The sequence below is a fragment of the Alligator mississippiensis genome, chromosome 1, assembly GCF_030867095.1.
Source record: "Alligator mississippiensis isolate rAllMis1 chromosome 1, rAllMis1, whole genome shotgun sequence".
Lineage (NCBI taxonomy): Eukaryota > Metazoa > Chordata > Crocodylia > Alligatoridae > Alligator > Alligator mississippiensis.
The window spans coordinates 408,705,657-408,730,314 of record NC_081824.1 but is presented as its reverse complement, the minus strand read 5'-3'; the positions used below and the strand labels follow the sequence as shown (position 1 = coordinate 408,730,314).

The window sequence follows — 24,658 nt, the reverse complement described above, 5'->3', positions numbered from 1 at the left end:
TACATCAGCTATTCTGGAGGATGTACTTCATTTAACTTGAAACTGAGCTGGGGTACTGAGTTTAGATACCCATGGAACTCGTAGATCAATGTTTCCCAACCAGCGTGCCATGGCACAAAAGTGTGCTGTCAGAAATGAACAAGTGTGCCACGGAATTTTATCATGGCAATGAGCTACAATAGGTATGAGGATGGGGAATATCTTAACAGGTGTGCCGTAGAAAATTTTTATGAATATAAGTGTGTCTTGGGCTGGAAAAGGTTGGGAAACACTGTCATAGATATCCATGGAACTAGTTATTAATATTGAATCTTTAATAATCATAACTGTCTATTCTTTGCAAAACAGTAGTGCTGGGGTACTAGTTTAATAAATCTGATGGCTATTAACTCAGCATCACAACTCCAAGCTGATTGTTTTCTTCTCTTTAGCTTGTGAATTCTGATAGCATTTCTTCCTATAGTTTTTTTCCCCAGGTGGTGCCTCAAGTTCCACTTGTTATTTACTGTTATTCTGGGGTAGTTAGAGTAGAAATTAATGTTCTTATAATTTTATATTCATTTTAATAAGGTGAGAGCTCTGTCCTGCATGTCTAATTATAGTACGAGTTGCAACATTATTTGAGAAATAATCCATTACTACATATTGTAATGGTGAACAAAAGGCAGTGAATAAATCTGTTTTCATTGTGGTTCAGCTGTGTACCCACTAGGTGGCCCATTTTTAAAAGAAATCAGATAAGTCATCTTCAGTATGCAAAAAAAGAGGGATGATTACAAGAGATAATTGTTGAAAATAATTCAATTATTTAATAAATCATATTATCAAGTTATATCAAGGAAATACAAGACGTAATATGCAACAGTTTTAGTGGACTTGTGGTATATCAAAAAATGTTATTTTTTTAAAGGCACTCATATAGTTATTAGTGGTTGTATTTGCAGATAAATATGTGAGGAAATAAAGAACTGTAGGAACTAAAGAAAACAGGCAAATGCCCAGTATAGAAACAATGTGGGCTGGAGCTTCATCCTTCTGAGAAAAAAGTGTATTGGCTGGTTTGACCTAACTCAAAAGATCTAAAAGGACAAAGGAATTGTAACCATACAAAATGATAGCCCAGACCTGGGAGGGGGCCCATTCAAGAACTGATGGTCCTAGATTGTGACCAACAGAAACAAGCACCTATAGACCTGAAGTAGATGTTGTGACCCTCGTCTTCAAGCTGTTCACTTTCTTCAGATAGTATTTATTCGGAACAAACACATTTCGAAGAAAACGTATGTTAGTTTATGCATGTTGGCTGGTCACTAGACAACCCAGTCATTGGCCATAAGAATACAGAACTGAAAATACTGCTGTTGAGATGTACTGTGGGGATCAGAGCAAACTCCAGGGGGATAAAGCTGCAGGATTCTACACTGAAACAGTTGATGGCTGGAGGCCTGAGATTTAACTGTGTGCCCTCAAAAAGGCAAAGTGCCTTCAATGTGCCCTTCCAGAGCCCTGGGAACCAGGACATTACCAACACCACTTGCATCAATTTTATCCCTTAGACTCGGTAGTCTAAGGGATGTTCGGATGTTCAGTACTGTATGTTCAGATAGTCTTGGAAAAGAAAAGATCTATTGATGTCTTTTAGGACAGCCCATAGATTAACTGCCAGTATAAGCCATCATTCACCAACCTTTAAAAAGTTATTTTAATTCTAGACAAATTAGTTTTAGGGACAATACAGTAAAAGCATTTGGTATGATGAAAAAAAAAGCATGAACTAGGTAAAAAAAAAAAAAAAAAAAAAAAAAAAAGCCTATTCATTTAATATTGAGCCTCTGATGAAATATCAAGTGAAACTATGACAACTTGTGCCAGAAGATATTTCAGAGTGCCATGACCACACTAACAGGCTAGGGACAGACATTAAAAAAGCCTGAGCCTGAATTCATTCAATCTTTGCAGGTTAGTCCAACTTGCCTAGGTTGAACCGGTTTGCAACTGCAGACTTTCCCTCTGGACTGAGAAAATGCCAGCACATGCCTGCAGTGCCTCAGGCTAGAAGCTGGAGGGGTGCTAGAGCAGCCTCTCCCTTCCCTTCCACAGTGCTGAGCTGAGGGGGGTGGGGGGAGTTTTGGCCAGGCCCTGGCAGGACGCTCCAATTAGGAAAGGGTGTAAACCCCCACCTTGCCTACACTGCCCCAGGCTTTTCCCCACTTGATGCCATAGTGGGTGGCATCTCTGCTTCCTAGCCAAAGCTCTGACGTAGACTGCAGGCACCTCCCCCTTGCTACTCATTGCTCAAGCAGGGATCCCTCCCTCCCATCTCCCACAGCATGGACCCCAGCCCCATGGACCCTAGGCATATGGTAAGCTAGCTAATGCTGAGAAGTGTCTGTGTGTGTGTGTCTGTGTCTCTCTCCCCAATTTCACTGGGACAGGCAGACAGAACAGTGTCCACTTAGGGCTTTTTGGAGTTAATCAACAGGTCATCTAGTAATGTCCCTCTGTTCCTTCCTTGGAAAAAGCTGTTTAAGAAGAGCATGAACTAATGAGAGGCTTTTGTTTTGTTGATAAGCTATAAATGCTGTGTTATCAGCCCCTTGCTGGCTCCCTCACCTGTCAGGTTTGCAGACAGTATGAAGAAGCAAGGAGAGGGAGGTTGAAAAGCTCAGTATCATCAATAGATGTATGCAGAGAGGTGCACTCACCAGTGGGAGCCACCCTACCCGTGCCCTGTGGATGAGCTACTCGTGGCTCCAACCTGTTCCCCACCCTGACTGTGCAGCACACCCACCCCCCACCCCTTTGCCTTAGAGTACTAGTCTGGGACCAAGCAACACTCCTGGTCCTTGATACTGTGCCTGCAGTCTCCGCTGGAGCTTTGGCTAGGGAGCAGAGGGGCATGGCCAGCCCTGTTCTCTGGAGCAGACAGCACAACCCAGGGTTGCAAAGCATCTGGGATGCTGGGGGACTCTGGTTTAACTTAAACCAGGAAGTGGTCTGGGACAGACATTGCATAAACCTGTTTGACAGAAATCAGTTAAGTCTGATACAACATTCAACCAGGTTTATCTTAAACCTGTTTCAGCCATTTTGAAATTGGTTTATGTGCACTGAATCTATGTTCTGTTACAGGTTTAAACCAGGTTCTGATCACTTAAACCAGTTTATGTGTAATGTTTGTCCCTATCCAACATGTTCAAAGACAGACTAAAGTTAACCAGGAACATGATATAGTAAAATGCTCCCTTTCCAATAAGGTCTCTCTCCCAACCAAGGAAAAAATCCTAGTATCAGATTCTCAGCTGACAGAAATCAGTGTAGTTCAACTGAGAATTCTAGCTCTATTTACATTAGTTTGTCTGCTTACTCCGATACTCTTTGATTAGGTTAATTTTGTGGACACGTTTGTGTACATGGTAGAAACCCACAATGCCAGTTATATGTAACCAAAGAAGGAGATGCCAGGCTTTATTTTTTAAACTGCTTCCTATTTATCCATCAGCAAGAAAAATCTCTATTAAAACATGGGACAGTGAATTTTCCTTGCAAACTCTATACATGTTTTCAGAAGGGATTCAACTGAATCAACTGTGACATATTGTTGATTCCCCTAGTCAATTGATATGGGTTAATAAGTCATGTTCTACTTAGAAGCAAGCACTTCATCACACCTTAATTGAATTCAGTCAGCCATTAAATATAGTTCATATTGAATGAGTAATAAATGGTGATTGATTGCCCTAGTGCAGTTAGTATTCATTGGATTTTCAGAAACTTAGGCCTGTGGCAGGGGGCCTAAATAATGGCTCAATAGGATCTGATCTCTAATGTCAGCAATCATGCATCCTGTCACACCACATGTACAATGCAGAACATGTGATTGTTGGAATCAGGAGCCAATCCCAACTGCACCGTTATTTGAACCTTGTAACCCAATAGGAGTTAGCAAGGCTCCTGGCCTCCCCCTGCCAAATTAACCCTCCCACACCTGTCAGCCCAGCTGGGTGCAAACAAGCCTGACTGGTTGGCTGCCTGGTCCCACAGCTCCCTAAGGACAAGGTACAATGTGCCAGGTTGCAGTAAGCCCTGTGGCTCACTAAGACCTGGTAACTCAGCCCAGGTGATAGGACTGCACCATGCAGCTGCCAGCCTGCTGAAACAGCCAGCTCTGCACCTAAAGCTATCAGCCCCATGTAAGGGGCTATCAACCAAGCCCCAAGTGGCTGTCAGCTGGCTACCCTACCAGCTGGTTCAATTTAACAGAAACCAGCCACAAAAACATTTCACACCTTGTATAGAACATTTTTGTGGCTGTTTTCTCATTTTGTCATGCCCTGAAAGTGCAGCAGGGTTACTATTTATAGTGCTATTAACAGGTTATTCACTCCTGAAGTACAACATTCGCTAGGACCTTATTTGAGTAACCTACTTTTTCTACAAGAATTGGAAGATTTAATTAATATTCCCATTGGTACATATTCTAATAAGCCCAAGCTTCTGGCAGTTTCATTACAAACATTTTCATGTTTGTGGTCACAGGGAAATATTATTATATGCAAAATATTAAACAAGTACGAAGTGTGATTTTGTTAAGCACTATATGCCTATTTGATATACAGCTCTCAGGAGGCTTTAGTCCACACTGACACAGTTTATTTTTAGATGAGCCACAATTCTGTGGTGGAACAGACGTGGCAATTTTTTTTTCATTCCCCACCTTTTTCAGCAACTTAATTTCTTTATAAGCTTAGAAGAATAAATCTCTGGTTTAATTGAATAAGCCAATACATTTGCTTATTTCCCTGTCAGCACAGCTTCAGCAAGAACCTGATAAGGACATTTTTATCTGGCAATCAGTGCTCCCTGTGGGTTCATCCTAATGATATAATACACTTTGTTAATGGAAAGGCATACTAATGCACATTCTGATATGAGAGAACAGGTAGAGGTCGGATTAGCAATAGACAAGGCTACCAACTCCACTCCCCTCTGCCAAGTAACACACACACACAGTGTTTACTCCACCAAGGCAATTAAATTGCAAACCCTCCAAAAATCCCAGTTGAGTTCCATGCCATTTATGGGGTGTGGAGGAGGAGGAAAATCTTCACCTTAAAGAAGTTGTTTGCTATCTGCCAGCACAGAATAACATCTGGCCCTCTAGGAGCTACATCGAGTGTTTTGGGAAACAATTTTCTGTCCCCTCTACTCCTACTACCCTTAACTGAAAGCTGTGCAACTTGGGAGAGGACAAATGATACAAACAGAAGCAGAGCTTACAGAGCAGGAAGGATGGGGAAGAGAGGGTTTCAGAGACACAGAATTGTGGACTGCTGTAAAGAAAAAGGGAAAGGAAGGTGAACCCTGAGGCAAAAATTTCAAGTGCTGTTCTTGGCCCATAATGAACCTTCTTCTAGGCTTTTCTCCTTCCTTTCTGCAAAGCCTTGCCACACCATCATCAAAGGACTGATGGCAGGTCAATGCTGTTACTGGGCAAGTGGTAACCAGTGCTTCATGCTAGAAGAAGTAACTGAAGAGTCACACGAGACAGCTTTCTCTCAGGAGATGGATACTCTGGCTTCACTGCATTTCAAGCTCCTTATCCCTTGCCATGCTTGGAATGAAAACTGATCTATGGTACCGTGCTGCCACTAGGTGGCTACAGCAGTTCAGGCCATGATTGCTTTTTTAAAAGCTTGTTTTGTTTTCTGCGAGTGCACATATAAATATGATCTAAACTGCAATTATGTAATTAGAAAAATAGCTTGTAATAGTTCCAAAGGAAATGTCATTTTCCAAATTGACCAGTAATCTCTATACTCTGACATCTGTTTCCAGAACAGTGGCAGATTTTTAACCTAAGCACAAACCCTCTGTCTCAGTGGTTTGAATAGTGTCATTTTAATCTAATTGTTTTTGTTTCTGCACCATAGTCCTCTTAGTGTTAACGTGAAATGATGAGCACGTGTAGTGCTCCAAGTTTTGCTTTTCCTGTAACACTTCTTTTCTGGTCATCCCCACCCCAGTTGGGAGTGGTTTGTTTAGACCAGATGTCTTATTGCCCTCTGTGCTAAAAATGAGACACAAAAAGTTGGGCATAATATTTAGATTTGCTAATAGATGTTCGAATTGTTCAGCAGTTCTAACTGCAGCTCCTCCATTCTGTTGCACCTTTTTTTTTTTTCTTGACTTACCAAAATCTGACAGAGCTACATGCCAGTATATCCTTTCTTGGAAAACACTGCATCAAGTACCGCAATCTCTCTTTCTAGACAAGGCAGAAAGAAATTTATATTTTCAGGAGTGCTAAAATATCTTCATGGTGTTCTGCATTTGGGCTTAAACTTCTGCATTTGGGTGTTCTGCTTTTGGGCTTTACAACCCCCTCAACCCCCGCAACACTGCAAAGTAGTGGGTCTCTGGTGCCACATACCGCATGTCTGCACTCGTCTGGACATGCCCTACATATTCTTTCATTTGTTATGTAGACACATGTAAAACATGGTGGCATTCAGATTTGGGAAATCTACTCTTCAGTAAGAATCATTGTTACAGATGCTTCTGAGGTATCCATGGTATCAGCCACACTTTCCTCATCCTCTGCCTACTCACACTATTAGAGTACCTGCTGTCTCCAGTAGTGCCTTCCATCTTCTTTCAGAAGCAGCTTTTCCTAACACTGGGCGCATCTACATGTGCGATAAATGCACACGAATAAACTCTGTGGACCTTGTATCTCCAGTTTTTTTTGACCTTGGGCTTGCCATTTGTACGTGCACCCAGGAGGAAAAAACTCCAGAGCATATTGGTTTAGTGAGGCTCCACATGCTGCAGAAGGGCTCTGCTTATATTTACAAGTTCTAACCTGCTGCAGTTTATTACTTTTGTGCACCCTAATAGAGGTGCACACATAGATGCTGAGACATTTACTGCACAGTTAATTAGGCAACTGCATAGTAAACATCTCATGTAGATGTGCCCACTGTGGGTGTGTCTAGATGGGACATTGGATTCCCTGGGAACAACTAGCAGTGCAGCTACTTGTCCGCAGGGAATGCCTATGCCACGTGCACTTTGGCGCGCAGCAAGTTACCCGTGGGGTACTAGGGGAAGCAGGGGCTAGCACAGTGCTGGCTCTAGCAGCCTTACCTGGAGTCCTGGAGGTCTCCTGGGGCTGCAGCCATGGTGTTCCTGCTGGGCAGAGCCTGGCTGGCAGCCGCAGCACAGCTTCGGGTGGCCCAGCTCTGCTTTTCAGCAGCACATGCTGCCCAAGCGTGTGCTGCACCTTTTTTTTTGTTTTTTTACCCCTGGATATCCAGGGGTCAGAAAACCCTGTGGGAAAAAAAAGGCACAGCGCACACTTGGGCAGTGTGCCCTTGCAGCATGGAGAACATTAGAGACTGTGCAGTATGTGGCACTGCAAATCTGTTTGCGGTGCCACATACTACATGACCACGCTCGTCTGGACGTGCTCCGTGTCACTTTTTGTTTCTTTAGTTCTGCCATTGGGATGAAAATTAAATATTCATGATAACAACCAATCATTTGGGGTTACTTAAAACATAATGTATATGCAAGCAAATGAAAAGTATAGGTTCTGATCCCCAGAAACTGAGCACCTGGAGCTCCCATCACATACTGGCTGCCTACTCTTGACCTTTATATAGCTCGTTTACCAGAGGGGTATTTTCTTTGGTTTTACACCACTGCAGTGACAGAGCAGAGGCTCTGAAGGTGAATTTTTCAGATCCTACCTAGGTGCTTAAGTGGTTAGTTTGAAAATCCATGGATTCATCCATTTTTCATAACATGCTTTCATCTTAGCCTTAGAACTAAGTGAAAAAAGAAGAGCAATGGGAAGACAAAAGACTCACCCATCTTTTGTGCTAACAATTTTTTTAAGTCAACTTAAGTGGAGTCAGATCTGGCCCAAAGTGCCTTGCAGCTGTTCACATCTCAGCAACAGGCCACTATGTGCTGGATCTGATGCTGACTACATTACAGCATCCTTTCTTAATCACCCTGAGAAAAAATAAATTAAATATACTCTTAACTTTCCCTTTACAGTCACCATGATTAGTGCAGCTACCTACACAGCACAGCTCCTGTAAGTACTAAGCTAGTACCCCACTAAACCAGAGAATGGAGGAGGGCTGTTGCCTGCTGATCTTTTCGAAATCTTGGCAAGTTTAGTTGGGATGACATTTAGAAGTCACTGTTCAAACATTCGGAATACATTGCTAAAAACATATTTGTATTCTTGTTACTTGGAAAAATGGGCAGTATTGTATATTCTGATTTAAAGACTTATTTAAGGATGCAGGTGTAAATCTATTTTTTACATTTTATTTGCTGCATGTTGGCAACATCTAGCACAAGATCCCTGCAATGTAAACACACACACACACACACACACACACACACACACACACACTGACCTACTTAGAAGTTTCATGCTGGCTTGCACGTAGGCATACACCTTATTTAAAAGTCACATTTAAAGCCTGTAATTTAAAAATAAATTTAGGGCTGTGTGGCACACTGAACAGAGGTGATACATGATAACTACACATCCACATTGTATTCAATTTTAAATTTGCAGAGTTTTCTTTTAAACTACCAAGTTCCATATTGTGCCAACAACTTAATGTTCTATTCATTGAAACAGGAAATTTTGCTTTAAAACAGATGGCACTGCTGAAGCCCTAGGTTCTAAATCCCACGGGTGAGCAACCATCATTTAACACTCAGGAAATAATGGCTTTGTTCATATTCCAGGACCTCAATTAATATTTGGGTACAGAAAGAACTCAAGAACACTGAATGCATTCTGTTTATTTGAGAAGGAAGATCTCAAGTGAGCACTCATTACAGGAGACATGTCTTATAAATGTACAATAAAATCAACCATTGCTTCCAGCAGAATACAAAAATACACATCTCAGTGACTTCCATACAATAATAAATATGTAATCATGCATCCAACAATAAAAAGGCACAGAAAACTGGTCACTTAGTAGTCATAAAAATTACTAACTATATTAACAAAGCCACCCAAATTATCTGTACAAGGAAATGTAACAATATATTCCAAAGGTGAAAACACATAAAACATCTTTAAAATAGTATATGCAATAAATACCTCAATTGTTTTATATATTAAAAATAAAACTGTGCCATTGTAAACAGTATGTAAACAAACAAAATTCACTGTTCCTTACCATTATTAAAAGTAAATAAAGCCAAAAGTTACATCCCCTGCTCTGTTGGATATATTTGATTGGCAAGTTTGTCAGGCAGTTTAAAGTTTTACTCTTTCCTGCAGCAGACAGAGCCCACTATGTGTCTTATTTATAAGTACTATAGCATGACTAAGCGTCAAAACTGACTTCCTGAAATGTAGTAGGTCCTTAAATATTAACAGAATCACCAGAACTGAAACTAAGAAAAGCAATTCTTGCAGTGTTATGGACAAAAGTAACTTAATTATACTAAGTATAATAGTGTCGATAAAACATAGTCACATATATAGCATTGTTTGTCTATAGATGTCGAAGTGCTTGACAAAGGTAGGTAAACATTCTTATTCCCATTGTTCAAATGGGAAAAGTGAGGCACAGAGGGGTTAAGTGACTTGCCCAAGGTCACATGTCAAGTCAGTGGCAGAAAGCCAGGTCTAGACTCAGTATAGTATCTAATCCACTGGGTTATCCTTTTTCCCTCATTTACTCCATTTCTATTTGGAGATTTGGTTCGACACAGCCTTTAGGACAACATGCGCAACTCCTGCACTCAATTCCTGACTTACTTCAACTCATTAATGATAATGATTTGTAGAAGGAAAGCTGTCATCTCATTTGGATACAAATTTGCTCCCACTGAAGGCATGGAAGATTTTTCTGTTGACCTGAGCAGAGATAAACCAAGACCTTTGTTCTAGATCCTGCAATCAGATCCAGTGAGTGGGACCAGAATGTCCATGCAAAGCCTCAGGAGGATTCTGCAATAGCTCAGAGGTTAGCATGCATTGCACAATCAGAGCCCGTTATGTTTAGTCTTTGGAGGTCTGATCTTGCAGCCAATTATCTAACAAAACTCCCAGTGAACTCAATTAGGGCTGTACATACACCTTTCTTCTGCGTTCACTTTATCAGGAGAGGGGGGAACCTAAGAAGTGTGAACCTAAAAGAAAGACCAGTGAAGAGCTGATATTCTGGACAGATGTCTTTAGAACAGACCTGCATCAAAGGAAAAATAGTTAACTATCAGCTCCTCAGCTTTTGCCAACATTGGTAATGCTGTGTAATTTTACAAGCCCTACAGTAGTCCAAGATGGTCTTCATTATGATGGACGAATACTGATCTGCTCTAGACACTCATATTCCAAAGTGCACAATGGTTATTATCTGCAAGTACTATACTTACCCTTAGATACAATATTAAAAGTACTAACAGTCTATTTGGTGCTGATTTGAATTTTCACAACATAACATCTTTGCATGGCAAAACAGAAGAAGAATAAATCTAAGGTATCAAAAACAAATACACTCTTTGGAGGGATTCAGGAAGCACTACATATTGTATTTCTCCTAGAGTGGTACATATCAAGGGCCTGATCCTTCCTCCTTTACATAAGTTGTTTTATTAACTTCAGCTGGTTGCTGAATGTGGCCCTACCACATCACGTACTTTATATATATATTTTTTTTATTTATATATAGCAAAAGTGAAAAGTGCCACTGTACAATAAGCTGTTGATACATATTTGTGTTTCTATAATAAATTTTAATGAGCACATTTTGGACAAAATAAAAGCATTTAAAAGTGTCTAATTCTGAATATACTAAAAGCCATGCCTGATGAATGATAAGAAACCTGTGGGTTGAGAAAAATGGGGCAACTCCCCAGTAACACAGGAATAATTTCTCATTGCTGCTGACCATGGTACATGCTGTATGTTGGGGGGGGGGGAGGGGGGGGAAAGAGAGCAGGAATAAGAAATGTGATCCATTTTTTAAAAAGATCCTACATGAATCTTTACAAATAATTTAGAAAAAACATTTTAGAATTCATAATTGATTTTCTTTGACATAATGAAGGAACAAAGCAATGAAAAATATGTTTGGTCTACACTGCACATATTACTACTACCAGCATTACTTTTTGGAAGCTCTACAGAAAAAAAAATAAAAAACTTCTAAAAACTTCACATCAGGGAAAAAATAAATACATTTCACTTTCAAAAAAAATAATCGCAATAGGAAAAATCACAGTAAACAATAGACTAATAAGAGGTTCAATCCTGGCTCCAATGATTTCAGTGGAGCCAGGATTTAACCTGGAATCTTTAAGCATTCTTTTAATGGCAACAATCATCAACATCCTGCCATTTCAATCTCTGTTATAAATATTCTAAATCATAAGCATCTGTAAAACACCCTGCAGTCCATCTGATATAAAAATATTTTTAGGAAAGACTAAGTTATTAGCATCAAATGTATTTAAGTTTTCCGGATCTGCACTAGCGTAATTATACTTATAAGCACATAGGAGGTGCACACACACACATGCACCCAAGCACAGACACACACACGTATGTAAGCACATTCATATATACCAGCCTATATATACACATACACAAATATTGGCTGACGTAAACATTTATGTATATGTAAATGAAGTCTGGAAAGTCTACTGATCGCCAATTCAATAGCCATTTTTATATGAGGAATAATTTCATTAGCTAAGCACATGTAAACTTAAATCGTCTCAATGGGACCAGTCATTTGTTTAGTGCTAACCACATGCATAAAGCTTTGCAGGTACAGGGCTTTAGCTTGTACATTTGCAAAGATACTAAAATTTCCTACATAATGGTGCCTGTGGCAGTTAGACATGTTTCACCAATCAGAATACAGGAAGGGCTTGGTTCAGCATGTATATGTAAGCATTTCAAGCACACATGCATGGGAAAAACAGCATATTTATTGGACCTCCACACAGGTGGTCCATTAAAAAAAAAAAAAAAAAAAAAAAAGAAGATCAAGCACAAGAATTCTTGCCTCACACACAAAACCTGTTGCAGTTCTACTTCCCACTTCATATATTTCTGGAGGTGAAACCGAGTTGCATATTTCGGGTCCATTTTAAATCTATAATTCAACCAGAAGCACGTGAATGATGTCATTATCTGATAAACTATTTTATCAGTTTTTATGGTCTAGGGGAGTCATAGTGCAGCCCTTGCCCATGTACTAGAAGTTCTTACTCAAATAGTCAAATGGTAATAGTTAAATAATTTTAAGATTAACTGCACTCTTAAAGGCTGAAGACAATGGGACGCAAGTTCAGCTGGAGTGTCAATATAAATGAGACTACAGGAGAGGTCCCTACTGATGCTGCTTTCTTGTAGAACTGAAATAATTTGCAGCAGGGGAAACAAGAGAATCCACTCTGCTCTGAATTGTGGGCCTCTCACCATCACTCAATATTGAAAGGTCAACCTAGAGCACAACTGCAACAATAATGAAATTACAGTGTTAGAAATTTAGAAGAGCTGTCCTATTATGACACCATTTCTATGGCTCTTGGCAGATGTTACAGTTACGACGTGATTAGTCTGTTGAGTCTTAAATAGTAACCTGGCCACATAGTCAGGCAACTAATGGTGCCACAAAAATGGGAACCAACCACAAAAATATTACATAAAAACATTCAATATTTTTGTGGCTGGTTTCTATCGTGCTCTAAATTGAACATGTGGCAAGGTTAAGACTGCATTAGGGTCTCTAACTAGCTCCAGTGTGGTTCACACCGGTCAACAATAAGTTGATTGTTGCCCAGATCTGAAACAGTCTTGGGGTTCAATGCAAGTTCTGCTGGCCAATGATCAGCTGATTTGTCACTTGCATCAGGATCATACTGGAGCTTGAAATGGGTGCAGTCCTAGAGCCAGCTGACTGTCAGGAACCCAGCTTTCAACTTGCCAGTACAGGGGGAACCCAGGATCACAATCCCAGGTTCCCCCTGTGCCTGCAAGTAGGGCACAATTGGGATCTGATCCCTGATCCCAAAATCATGTGTCCTGCTATGCATGTATATAGCATGGCAGGTGACGTGAATTTGGAACTGGGAAACAGAACCAACACACCTTTAAATGAATGTCTGTCAGTGGCCTATGTTAACAAATAAACCAACCATCAGTGAACAGTTAATGAACAGTGGTAATTATCAGGGTAAACAGGCATAGCAATAGTGCTACAATACACTCAAAATCTGACAGTGATGTTTAAACCCTCAAAAAACATGAATTACTCCTTATTTTATTACCATAATCCCCAAGTCATAGCCATGAGTCTTCTACAGGTAGTAACATGACTACTATAATGTTAATGATTTTTTCTTAGTTTACATCTGCCAATTAATTATTTGTTAACCACTCTGCATCTAGCTAGGAATAAGAGCAAGAAATATAAGCATTTTCTGCACCTCGTATTTGTCTTTTTACAACTATTTTTCTCACATTAAAAGTCTTCGCTAATGGAACTAGTAATTGCAGTAAACTTTTAGGCCACGTCCCCAAGAGCAGGGGCATGCCATTGCTTCAGGGAAAAAAAGCAGTGGCACAAAATTCGTGCGGCTACTTTTGCCCCAGCGCATGTCCTTCCCTGTGGGGTTAGCTCAGGGAAAAATGCTCCAAGTGGAGTAGAGGAGGCTGGAGCCAGCACCTGGGCTGTCCCCAGATGTCTTACCTGGGGTCCTCGGAAACCAGGCTCTGGTTTTGGGTTGTGCACACTGCCATGTGCACTGCCCCGTTTTTTTCTGGCACAGGTTTGACGCCAGGATCTCCCAGTGTCAAAAAAAATAAAGACCTGCTACCACCATGCTGCAAATTAGCAGTGCAAACACCTGCAAGTATGCCACATGCAGTTTGTAGCACAGAAAACAGGTCTGCAATGGCATGAACAGCACATGTGTCCTCACCTGAATATGCCCTTAAAGGCCCAACATAAAAAAATAAACAGGTATCTTCTCCTGTAGTATATTTTTAAAAGATAGGTGAAAGATGCGACTTGAGAAAACGTCAGGCTCACATTTTTGTTTCTCTCTTAACTACATTATTGTATACAAATAAAGCAGGTCAAGGCTATGCCCAGATACCAATGTAATTACTGCTCCACACAAAATTTTACATGCATCTAAAATTTGTTTATGAACAAGTTTGTAATATTGACATTTTGCCCTAATTTGTGATGAAACAAAATCTAGTGATCTGGGAAAATGCAAAATTTTGAAATTTTTCACAGAAAAGAAATTCCAGGAAAAAAAGAATGAATCACTGTTTTAAAAAAAATGGAGCATTTCGCATTGAAAATATCAATACATTTTTTCTCCACTAGTTCAGCAAAGAAACCCAAAAACACCATATATAACTTATCAACACAAAGAACAGCACATGACAGAGTCCAGGGAAGCTTCAAATTTAACCAACATCTTTAGAAGCAAACTTATTTAAAAAAACTGATTTATTTTGAATAATTCTGAAAAAATATATAAAAATAAGCAAAATGGATATCATATATTGGTTATTAAATTAAAAAAAAAAAATCACATTTTGGTTAAAAGAGTTCATCTGAAAAAGTCCCGTTCACTAAGAATGTTAGTGAGCTATACATCTCCTAACTTTGGTTTAAGAGTAATATTTTTACGAGCAGGGATTCTAATAATTGTCAATAGGAAATAATTAACTAAATGTCAGTTTGTGTAAGTGTTAGGACTAGGCTCTAAAACAACAGTCAGAATTAATTTAGCTCCCGTAGGAAGTTTGACTGAACAGAAAGTTACAATAAGGACTTTTGTTTGTAGGATTTAACTGGTATTTTCTGCCATTATGGGTGAAGGTCTGAGGTTTCTGGTACTGGAGGAGACACGGCATTAAATTGATTTTTAAGGTGACAAAGGGCTCAATTATGAGAGTTGCCAAGTTCAGGCCTCACCACCTCTCAGAAATTGCTCAATGACTTGCTAAGGCTCATGTCAAGCCAAGTTATTTCATAACTGAGAATCCCATTTATTGTAAGAAAATTTCTCTGGTTTAAACATTATTCCTGCTGCACAACAGGAAAAAAATACCCACCGTGTAAAGTTAACAAACTAGACGACTTGATATATGGTTTGCCTGCTTTAGAAAGGTTGTGTGTACCATCCTTCAAAGAACATATGAGAATGTGGCTATTACCTAAGGTAGTGGAAGAGTGATATTGTAACTGTGATGGTCCAGAAATTATGCAATGGGCAAGGATTTCTTAGGGTGATATGTTTTACTGGACCAACTATATAGTTGGGATGAAGTTAGAAAAACTTTTGAATGCAAGGCATTCTTCTTCAGCTCTGATAATGAAACAAAAACAGCATATGCCTTGGTGGTCTGATCAGACCTGATGACAAATATCTTGCATTCAAAAGCTTGTCTCATTCCATCCTAACTACACAGATGGTCCAATAAAAGATACTACTCTAAGAAATCCTTGCCTCTCACTACTAACTATGTAATTTTTACGCAGCAGGTTCGGAAGCTCATAACTTAGAGTTCCATGTTTGGGAATGGGGGGAGGAATTTTGTCATATATATGAGTAGATTTTCCAAAGTGTGTCTTTAAAGCTTACTGTTAGTCTGCAGCCAGTCAGGAAGCACTCAGATTCTAAAATAATAGGTACATACCTCTAAGACACTTAAGCAAGCAAGGTAGCAAAATCTTATTGCACATTCAAAATGTATAGAGACGCAATGTTGTGAAAGCCTAACAAACAAAAATAAGTACCTTTTGCATGATCAAGGGCATGTCTGACAACTCCCTTGCACATGTTTAAGATAATTTTTTTTCAAGATTTCCAAAAGAAAGCATACGGTCTAAAAATTCTCTGCTGAGCACTACAACATCCCCCTCTCAACAGTGTCCTTAGCCTGACGAAGGGTTTTTGAACCCGAAAGCTTGCTTAATAACTATTCTCCAACCATTTGGGTTGGTCTAATAAAAGATATCAAATTCACCCAAGGAACCTTGTCTGCCCTCTCAACATACACATTCTCTTTCCTTGTGCCTTCTTCTTAACCATAGTACAACTAAATGGCTTCTAAGAGCTTTCACACTAACCTCATCATTCACACTGTAACCAAAAATAATATTAATTCTAAACAAACTCTACTGCTACTGATGCCAAGGGAAAAAAATAATTACGTGATAATGCTGATTATTTTCCCTTTTGAATCTATGTTAAAGAAATAATTAATAATTATTTCATTTTGGTTAATAATCATACCAACAATTCCCTATTTACGTAACACACAGTAATTCCAGTAAAAGATTTCTCAACCTATTTAACAATCCCCTTAGATTATTAAAACTAGGATTGTAAAATCTGATTTATTTTTATTTATTCATATTCACAATTTTTTACTTTTCTCTCAGTTTTAACAATGAAAATTCAGTCATGTGTTTCACTTTTGCTTTTAGCCTATTTCTTGCAAGTTTCATTAACTAGTCTACATTTGCAATGTTTGGACTGATTTCTCCTTTAAATATTAAAAAAAAAATGCACTGTGCACAGTCAGTAAGGTTTATCAGATGCCCATTTCTTTCTAACATCATGTTGACTGGTGGCAGAACAAATATGCCAAAAGAAAAGCAGACCAAACACAGACCTCAGCTGAGGTTGCATAAATATAACTGGAGCAGGATTTGACAGCCACTATGTTATAGAGTAGACCAAATTCTACAGCCTGTACTTATGTAGTAGTACCTATAAGAACAGAGATATCCTTGAAAATACTCGTATAAAGGTTCTCACATAAATTAAAGATGCAGTATTAGATCCAGTCTTTTTAGATTTGCATTATTCTAGTGCATATTTTTAAAGAAATTTTGATTTATTATTATTAGTTGTTATATGTCACTTTGGACACTGCGTTATTTTTAGATTAAGGATCCCAAGTGCAATGTCCTGAAAATCTGGCTGTATGTGTTTAAACCCTACCTGACAAAAATGTTAAAGTGCATCCAAACAGATCTGTACATTCACTGAGGTAAACAACTATCATAATTTTTACAATTTAGCAAAGGGCATTAAATGTCTGAATGCCATTTGTGAAGGTGATGATGTTTTATTTTTCAGGCCTGTCAAGGGATAAAATCTTTGTACTGTAAAATCTTTTTATTTCTTACATCATAAGTTTAAGACCTAATGAAACTTGATTGCAAATGCTGGAAATATGAACATTTTACACTTCAGAAGATTTTACTTCTACTTTTTTTTTGGCCGTTTTGCTCTTTGGTATATTCATGAATTTGCAATTAAGTGCCTATAGCTAGTCTTTAATTCCAGAATTCAAATGCATTCGGGCCCGAAATCAGCTTGGCCACTAACTTAAATGGACTGCAGAATTAGGCTTGGCAGAGAAAAGAAGGGAAGCTTCCCAACACAATATAATTTCTAAGGAACAAACAGCTTCTGTATGGCAGAAATGAAAAAATCAAGTATATAAACAAACTACTGACAGAGCTATTAAACCTAAGGCCAGAGTAGTAGAAAAGAACTAGAAAAGGCATTTTTGTATAAAAGATCAAGTCCCACACTGTATCCCATATATACTATATTTACTTAAATACAAGCCAAGGTTTTTCAGTCAGCATGGGGGAAAAAGGCCCTTCATCTTACATTTCCACACACGAAAACCTCATTAAATATGCTGTATATCATTAAACTGCTGCCAAAAGCAGCATGTGCTCAATAATGGAAACCAACTATGAAGCTGAATGCAGCCAACACTAAGCATGACTGTGACACACACGGGCCATACTGGGCATACATACTGATGGGAACCTGCCACAAGGCTAGGTTAGTGCAGCACATCTGAATAAAATATATGGTAGCATCCACTGTACTCAGTCCCCCATAACAATAACTTTCACAAGTCATGGTGAACCATACACTGAATACACTTCAACTTCCTCTTCACTCCCAGAGCTGAGCTGTGCCTTTCTTTTCCATTTCCAATTATTCATGTTTCTTCACCAGTCTCAAAGTTCTGGCAAACATCATCAAACAGGGCCCCAAACAGTTCACCCAGAATCCCTGTCACCCCCTCTTTCAGCCTGTCTCATATTATTAGTGTGGCCCCACAGTCTGCGAGGTGGAGCCAGACCAGGATGCCCAGCACCTCATCTGCATATAAAGTTTTGGAACTTCCCAGGACTCATGACAAGAAGACCCAGTTCCAGTCATGAGTGGGGCAGAGAGGCGAGGGGCTAATTAACATATGGCTCCTTTGTGGGGTGCGTATCTGGAGTATACACATACTCAGCAGTGCTAAGCAATGGGGTCATCATGGCTTGAAACACCATGGTTTGACTCTGCTGGGGCACAGCCCAATGGACTATATGGTAAATCATGAGCCTTTTGGCTTTGGACCAATATCAATGCAGAGTTTGTACTCTATAAAGAGGTACACAAGTGCTGCTTAAAAGTGTGTTTATGGAGTACCTGCACTAGAACTTGCAGCAGTTTAAAAAAAAAGGTAAAATGCATCAATTCTGAATGAACTAAATTACTAAAGAAACCTTTATCTCCAGGTCATTATTTTAAAATTTACCCCTCACTTCCATATGCTGATAGAGAGCAGGTTCTGACGGTAAAGGTGGGGAGAAGGGGCTGCACGGCAGGGAAGTTGGGGGGCAGAGGGCAAGGGGCCCCCCTGATCTCCCCCTGATTTATTTTCCCTGCTGTAGCAAGAGGAAGAGGACAAATTCAAGGCAAATCTCCAATAATTAGGTTCTATACCTGGAAAATTATAACAAATTTATAAATTTTCCATATATAGAATCTAATTATGGAGGCAATCATCTTATATTTGAGTAGATCTGTACATAACCAGTGAAGACTTTTTACTGAAGGTTATCAAGTGGTACTTAATATTATCATCACCCTCCCCAAACTTCTCAATTACATAAAAAATATCCATCTACTTTTTGCTCAAGCCAACAGAAGTCACTGAGAATTCCTACAAACATTGAAATCTTTGCAACTGAAATAAGCAGCATGAAAACATTTTGATATAAAAATCATATCCTAAAGTTTATAATCTATTGATAAAGAATCGTCATAAGAAGGACCCTGTTGTATAGATGTAACACTCAGTATTAATAGAGTAGTGAGATATTTATCTACTTTGGAGGCAAGAGAAAAGCTCCATATAATTCAATATGGCTCTGAACTGACCCATGAACCATCAGATAATTTCCTGGTTGTACAATAAATATTACTCCAACTCATTTATCCTCAAGAATGTGTCTCACATAACTGAAGCTTTTACAAATGTCAAAGCTTATTACATTACTAATTACCAGTTACCAGAACTGTTAAACAAAGTTCAACAATAAAAAAGCTTAATACTTAGAGGTACATATACAAATATGACTAAACAGTGGTAAACATTAATAGTGCAATCATAAACAATAAGAATCAAGCGAAATAGATTCTCTGCCCTTTTTTTGTCACGCATGTCCAATGTGACATTACCTATGTACAATGCATTGTCAAACTAAAATTAAATATTTTGTTAATGTTTTGGTTTATATATTAATTTACCATTAACTGTGAAATAAGCTTCCTATCCCAGGGGAGGATTATGACACAATGACAAAACACTATTTTTATCAGGATACCTTATGAAATAAAATGGGTGTTATCTAGGCATTGTGCAGTTTTCATAAGGTGAATTTGCATCAGTTAGTCCAGTTAAAAATCAAACACTGGCAGGTTACATATTAGTACAAAGTCAAAATACACAAATATACCTAAACACAGAATATGGGCATTACATAGGAAAAACAATTCCCCTTGCTTGTATTAAAAGATGCAAAGTTTTAACAAGAATTTGGGGGAGGAAGTTGTGGGGAATAGAGGGTGACAATGCTGATTTTAGTAGCTCACAAGCTCTGATATAACTGCATTCTCAGAACATAATATGAGAAAGAACTACTATATTGAAAGACACACAAACCTCATAGCAGGGTGTCTGGGGTTGATCAGTCAGTTGTTTTATACTTTTTCTATTCCCCTGTAAGGATAAATAGAAATGTGATAGGGGGAAAATTACAGGAAAAAATAAGAAGGGGAAAATGCATAAAAATAGAAAGGAAGAATGTTAAAACAGTTTATAATTTCACTTTTTTATACAAGAATTCCATGTTGAAATATCATAGAAAGTAGTACAGTTTGTCTTTATGGTTTGATTAGACTTTTTAAAAAAGAAGGCATTGTATATTATAAAAGGTAGCACATGTATCATCTGAAACAGAGGCTGCTACAATAGTTGAATATAAGAAACTAGAAAAATGCTATAAAACAGCAAAACAAACGCATCTAATCTTGCCACTGTATTATCCTTTTCAAATATGCAGCTTTCCCTTTCCTCCTTCCATAAAGGGCAGTGAACTCATATGGACACATACACATATAACTACTTCTGTTTTTAAAAACAATGCTGACTGCTCTGTTTTGCCTTGTGCACATTTACAGTGGTACACACCCATTTTCTGAAACTTAAGTGTATTGAGCCATGAACATTTTTTTCTTACCAGTATTGTTATTTATTTATAGTATTACATACACCAAGGTTTTATGTATAACAAGTCCAGCTCCCAAAAATCTATTTGCATAAATATCATAAGATTTAAAAAAAATGTTTTAGGATTCTTTATTTGCCTTAAAAAAATTAGGATTCATATTCTGGGAAACATTTTTCAATGTAGTCATAAAGACTCAGAAATCACTTTGTTAAAAAATTAAAGCTGATATATTCAAGTAATCTCCTGATTATAGGAGCTAGGGTTCTAATGACAAAAAAGCCTAACCAAAAAAAAATATCAAAACACCGGGTGCATCTATATGTGCGGATTTACTGCACAGTAACCAAAATGACTGTGCAGTATGGGCATGCATCTACACATGCATGCCTGTATTATGTAGTAAATATGGAGACTTATGCTGACCTGAGCGTAAATTTGATAGTGCCTTACTGAGCAGTACTCAGGGGGCCACCCTGCTGGGTCTGCCCAGCCACTAGGGGGCCAGCCTGAGCCCAGCCCCAGGACTTCTGGCTGGCTGCCTCTCTTGGCTTCAGTTTGGGACTAAAGTTAGTCCCAAGGGCTGGCAGCCATGTGGCAGGAGGCTGGAGCTCCTCCCAGGGGCCACAGGGGCACATAGCAGGCTGCTCTGCACATGTAGATGCCAGCCTATTCCTGCTTATTATGCAGTAAATTTTAACTGGTATAAATGCAGATGTAGACAGACCGACTGACAATAAACTCAGAGCTGGCAACACTGTGTTTAAAAACCACTTTCTGTAGAAAACCCATTTCCCTAAACAAGGTTACAAGCTTATGCCCGCAGTAAAGGCATCCCTTCTTGTATTTTAGATTTACTTCAGCAGCACATGGAACTGATGTGCAATGAAGTTTTAAGTCATAGGTGCACACAAAATTTTGCTTTCCTGGGCTTCTTCTGTCAAAAACTATATAAATAAATTCTGAAATACCTTTGTCCATTAAAAAAATCCTCCCCTTATATAACTGAAGTTAAATTCTTTGGCAATCATTTGAAAAAAAAAAACCATCCCATAATACACAAAGACAATAAATGAAAAATTCCGTTCTGCATTGAGGTAATCTGAGGCATGACAAAAAATGTTTAATCATTAACATTAGCCATTTTTTCCTGCTTAAAAGAGGGGCTCACACTTTCCAGCTGCACTCTGTGGAGGCCTCTTTCAATCACTGCCTAGTCTTAAGAAACCTTGCTCCACATGTCCAATTCTATGCATTGAGTAATAAAGCAGTGAGCATGTAAGGGAGCAATCATTCTGTAAGAAAGCAAACCAAACCCTTTTATGAATTATGAACTTGAATGAACAAGGCTAATCCTCTCAGAATACTCACACATTAGAATGCTGCCACACAATACAAACACTGTAGCTTACAGTGGAGTAGGAAAGCAAGGAAAGATGGTTCATGAAGACATGACAGACACTATCTGAATATCTTTTAAAGAGGTCAGTGTTAAGTACATTTTAAAAAACTGTCCGTTGTTTGCATGCCCTTTTAATACAACAGTTCAAAAATAATGTCACTTAGCAAGCAGTGTTTGTTTTGGTTGTTGCTGTAAACTTAATGGAACAAACTCATTCCTTTGTTTGATTACCAGTATAATCTACTGTGCCAGATGATCATGGGATTGGCTCTTATTTTATCTACAGCAGAAGAACATATAGCAATGTACTTTAGCATAATTTGGGCTTTTTGCCCCCCTTTTTTCATATTTCTTAGCAACATAGTGGCATATGGTCTTTTTTTTCAAAAAAGAATAATCATCAAGATTTTTACTTTCCAGGGACAAATCTTCCTCATATTAAGACAAACAATACAGATTGGTCAAAGTAGGACCTAGTAATATTCAACACTGTTCCCTTTCATTGTGAAAAACAAACTTTTTAAAACCAAATGCAAATTTTCTCTAGTATCAGATAGTAAATACAAATGAATACATATCTAGGAATGTGCTCTTTAATTTTCAAGGGTTAGCAAAGCTTCTGCTGCTGGGGATATTCGGTTAATAAAAGCCAAGGCTCTTTTGCTGGCAAGATGCATTCTCACGAATAGCAAAAAGTGATCTTTTTTATACAAGTTTACTTACAACTGTATATAGCCATACACAAATTTGTATCAACATATTATCTAAAAATACTTCAGTAGTTTTCCTGTAATTTTAACTTCCATGGATATTTACATTGTTTTCTATTATAAATACTTTGTGAAAAATTAAGTTGTCAATTATGAAGCTACTTCTTGTTTAAGTTATTTTTTTTTTTTTATAAACTGTTCTAATGTTCAGTATAAACTACATTCATTCTTGACATGTTTCTGCTCATTCTGTGCTTCGGGAAGTATTACCACATTTACTAAATCTGCTTGTACGACCTACAAATGCAGTAACAAGAAACAGGTGGAATATAGCTATGCAGATGAGCTACGCACAATGTTTTGGTATTTTATGAGCCTTTAAAAGAAATTATTAAAATAGTATGAATAAAAGTTTACCCCACAAATTGACATAGCCGTTACTTTTTTTTTTTTTTTTTACGTTTTCATACATAGGATATGTAAAATGAATTTGCTGCTCACTTAAAAAAGGACCGCATTAACATTTTGGCACAATAAAGTAAGTGGCATTGTTACTTCTTAACAGTTCAAATATGCTATGGATATTCAAGGTAACCAACGAACTCCATTAAATGAATCATGAGAAAAAAAATCTTTGTGATTTTCCATGTAACAAGCCAACTGATAAATTTTGTGAGGTACCGGTTTTCCAAAACACTCATAAATTAATGACCTGAAATACCTACTGTACATGGCAAATTTAAAGATCTAACTATACAATGTTTCAATCATATATAATGCACATTATTTGCTGAATATGGCACAGTCGCTAAGTGTTCACACTCACAAGTCCTTTGCCACCGAACATATTTAAGTAAAATACAACACTGAAGAATGAATAGAAAAGTGCCTATAACCAAAAAAAAAAACAAAACCCAAAAGAAAAAAATGCACAAGTATTAATAAATTAAATCTCATTAAAACTGATATCAAAGTTGTTCAAGTGTTTAAAATACCAGATGTGCCATGCAACAGAAAAACGGACAATTCAAGCAGGCATACCATGCATTATAGTTTGCATTCATGGTATACAAGTTGTCTTCAACCATATTCCTTGGCCAGGGAGTGCTAGGTACCTGAGGCAATGTCAGTTCACATGCAAAACTAAAAATGATCCATCTCTGTACAGAACCTTTTAGGGCAGCTGTGTCTCAAATATACTGAGACTACCTCATGCTGTACAGTGATATGTTACTGCACTTAAAAGGAGCCACACTGGGCCACCTAAAGCAAAGCAATTGTTTCTTAAATACACTTTCCAGGCAACACATTTCACCATACACAGATCTCTTAACCAAAATGTGCTTATTTGAACCGGTCAAGTTTACACATTAAGCAAACATTATCATGGAATTTATAACCTCTTTTTTGGCACCAAACCTCTCAGATTCATACTTCAGGCTCTTCCCCACACAAGACTACAGATATATTAACTTGCATGGTATACCAGTGCCTACTCATCCATATAGTAAACTACAAAGACAGCAAAGTGCCTTCAATGGCTTTGCTTAACTAGCAGTTCTTCCTCTCTCCAGTGATAGCACCAGTATAATTACACATCAGACAAAGGTGTGTTCTTGCTAAGCTCCTTAATTCCCTGGAGAATTCGCTTCATATGTCCCACTTTCGTTATCCCCAGGTCCTATTAAAAAAAGGAAGAAAAAAAAGGAAGGTTTATTTAGTAAAGAGAAACCCAATGGTTTCAGGCATGCAGCAGACAATTAGAAACGTAGTTAACATTAGAGGTGAACAGATATATTGGTCCATATCAGACCGGCACTGATAAAAAGAAAATTGACATTATCAGCAATCAGCTTTTTTTGGTCAGTGTAACTGATAATGTCACTGATAAAAGCCGCATACATGCGCATAGCCGCAGCATG

At 38.3% G+C, this 24,658-nt stretch overlaps 1 protein-coding gene across 4 annotated transcripts in view; it reads right to left on the bottom strand.

The window, feature by feature from the left end:
* Positions 1–8,815: 8,815 nt before the first annotated feature.
* The window catches only part of DGKH (diacylglycerol kinase eta), a 268,186-nt gene continuing 252,343 nt past the window's right edge, over positions 8,816–24,658 (bottom strand). For all 4 annotated transcript variants that reach the window (XM_019500513.2, XM_019500512.2, XM_059724728.1 and 1 more), the window contains one exon: positions 8,816–24,417. In XM_019500513.2, coding sequence (XP_019356058.1) covers positions 24,365–24,417 — 53 coding nt within the window. In that variant the 3' untranslated portion in view covers positions 8,816–24,364. The remainder of the gene's footprint in view (positions 24,418–24,658) is intronic.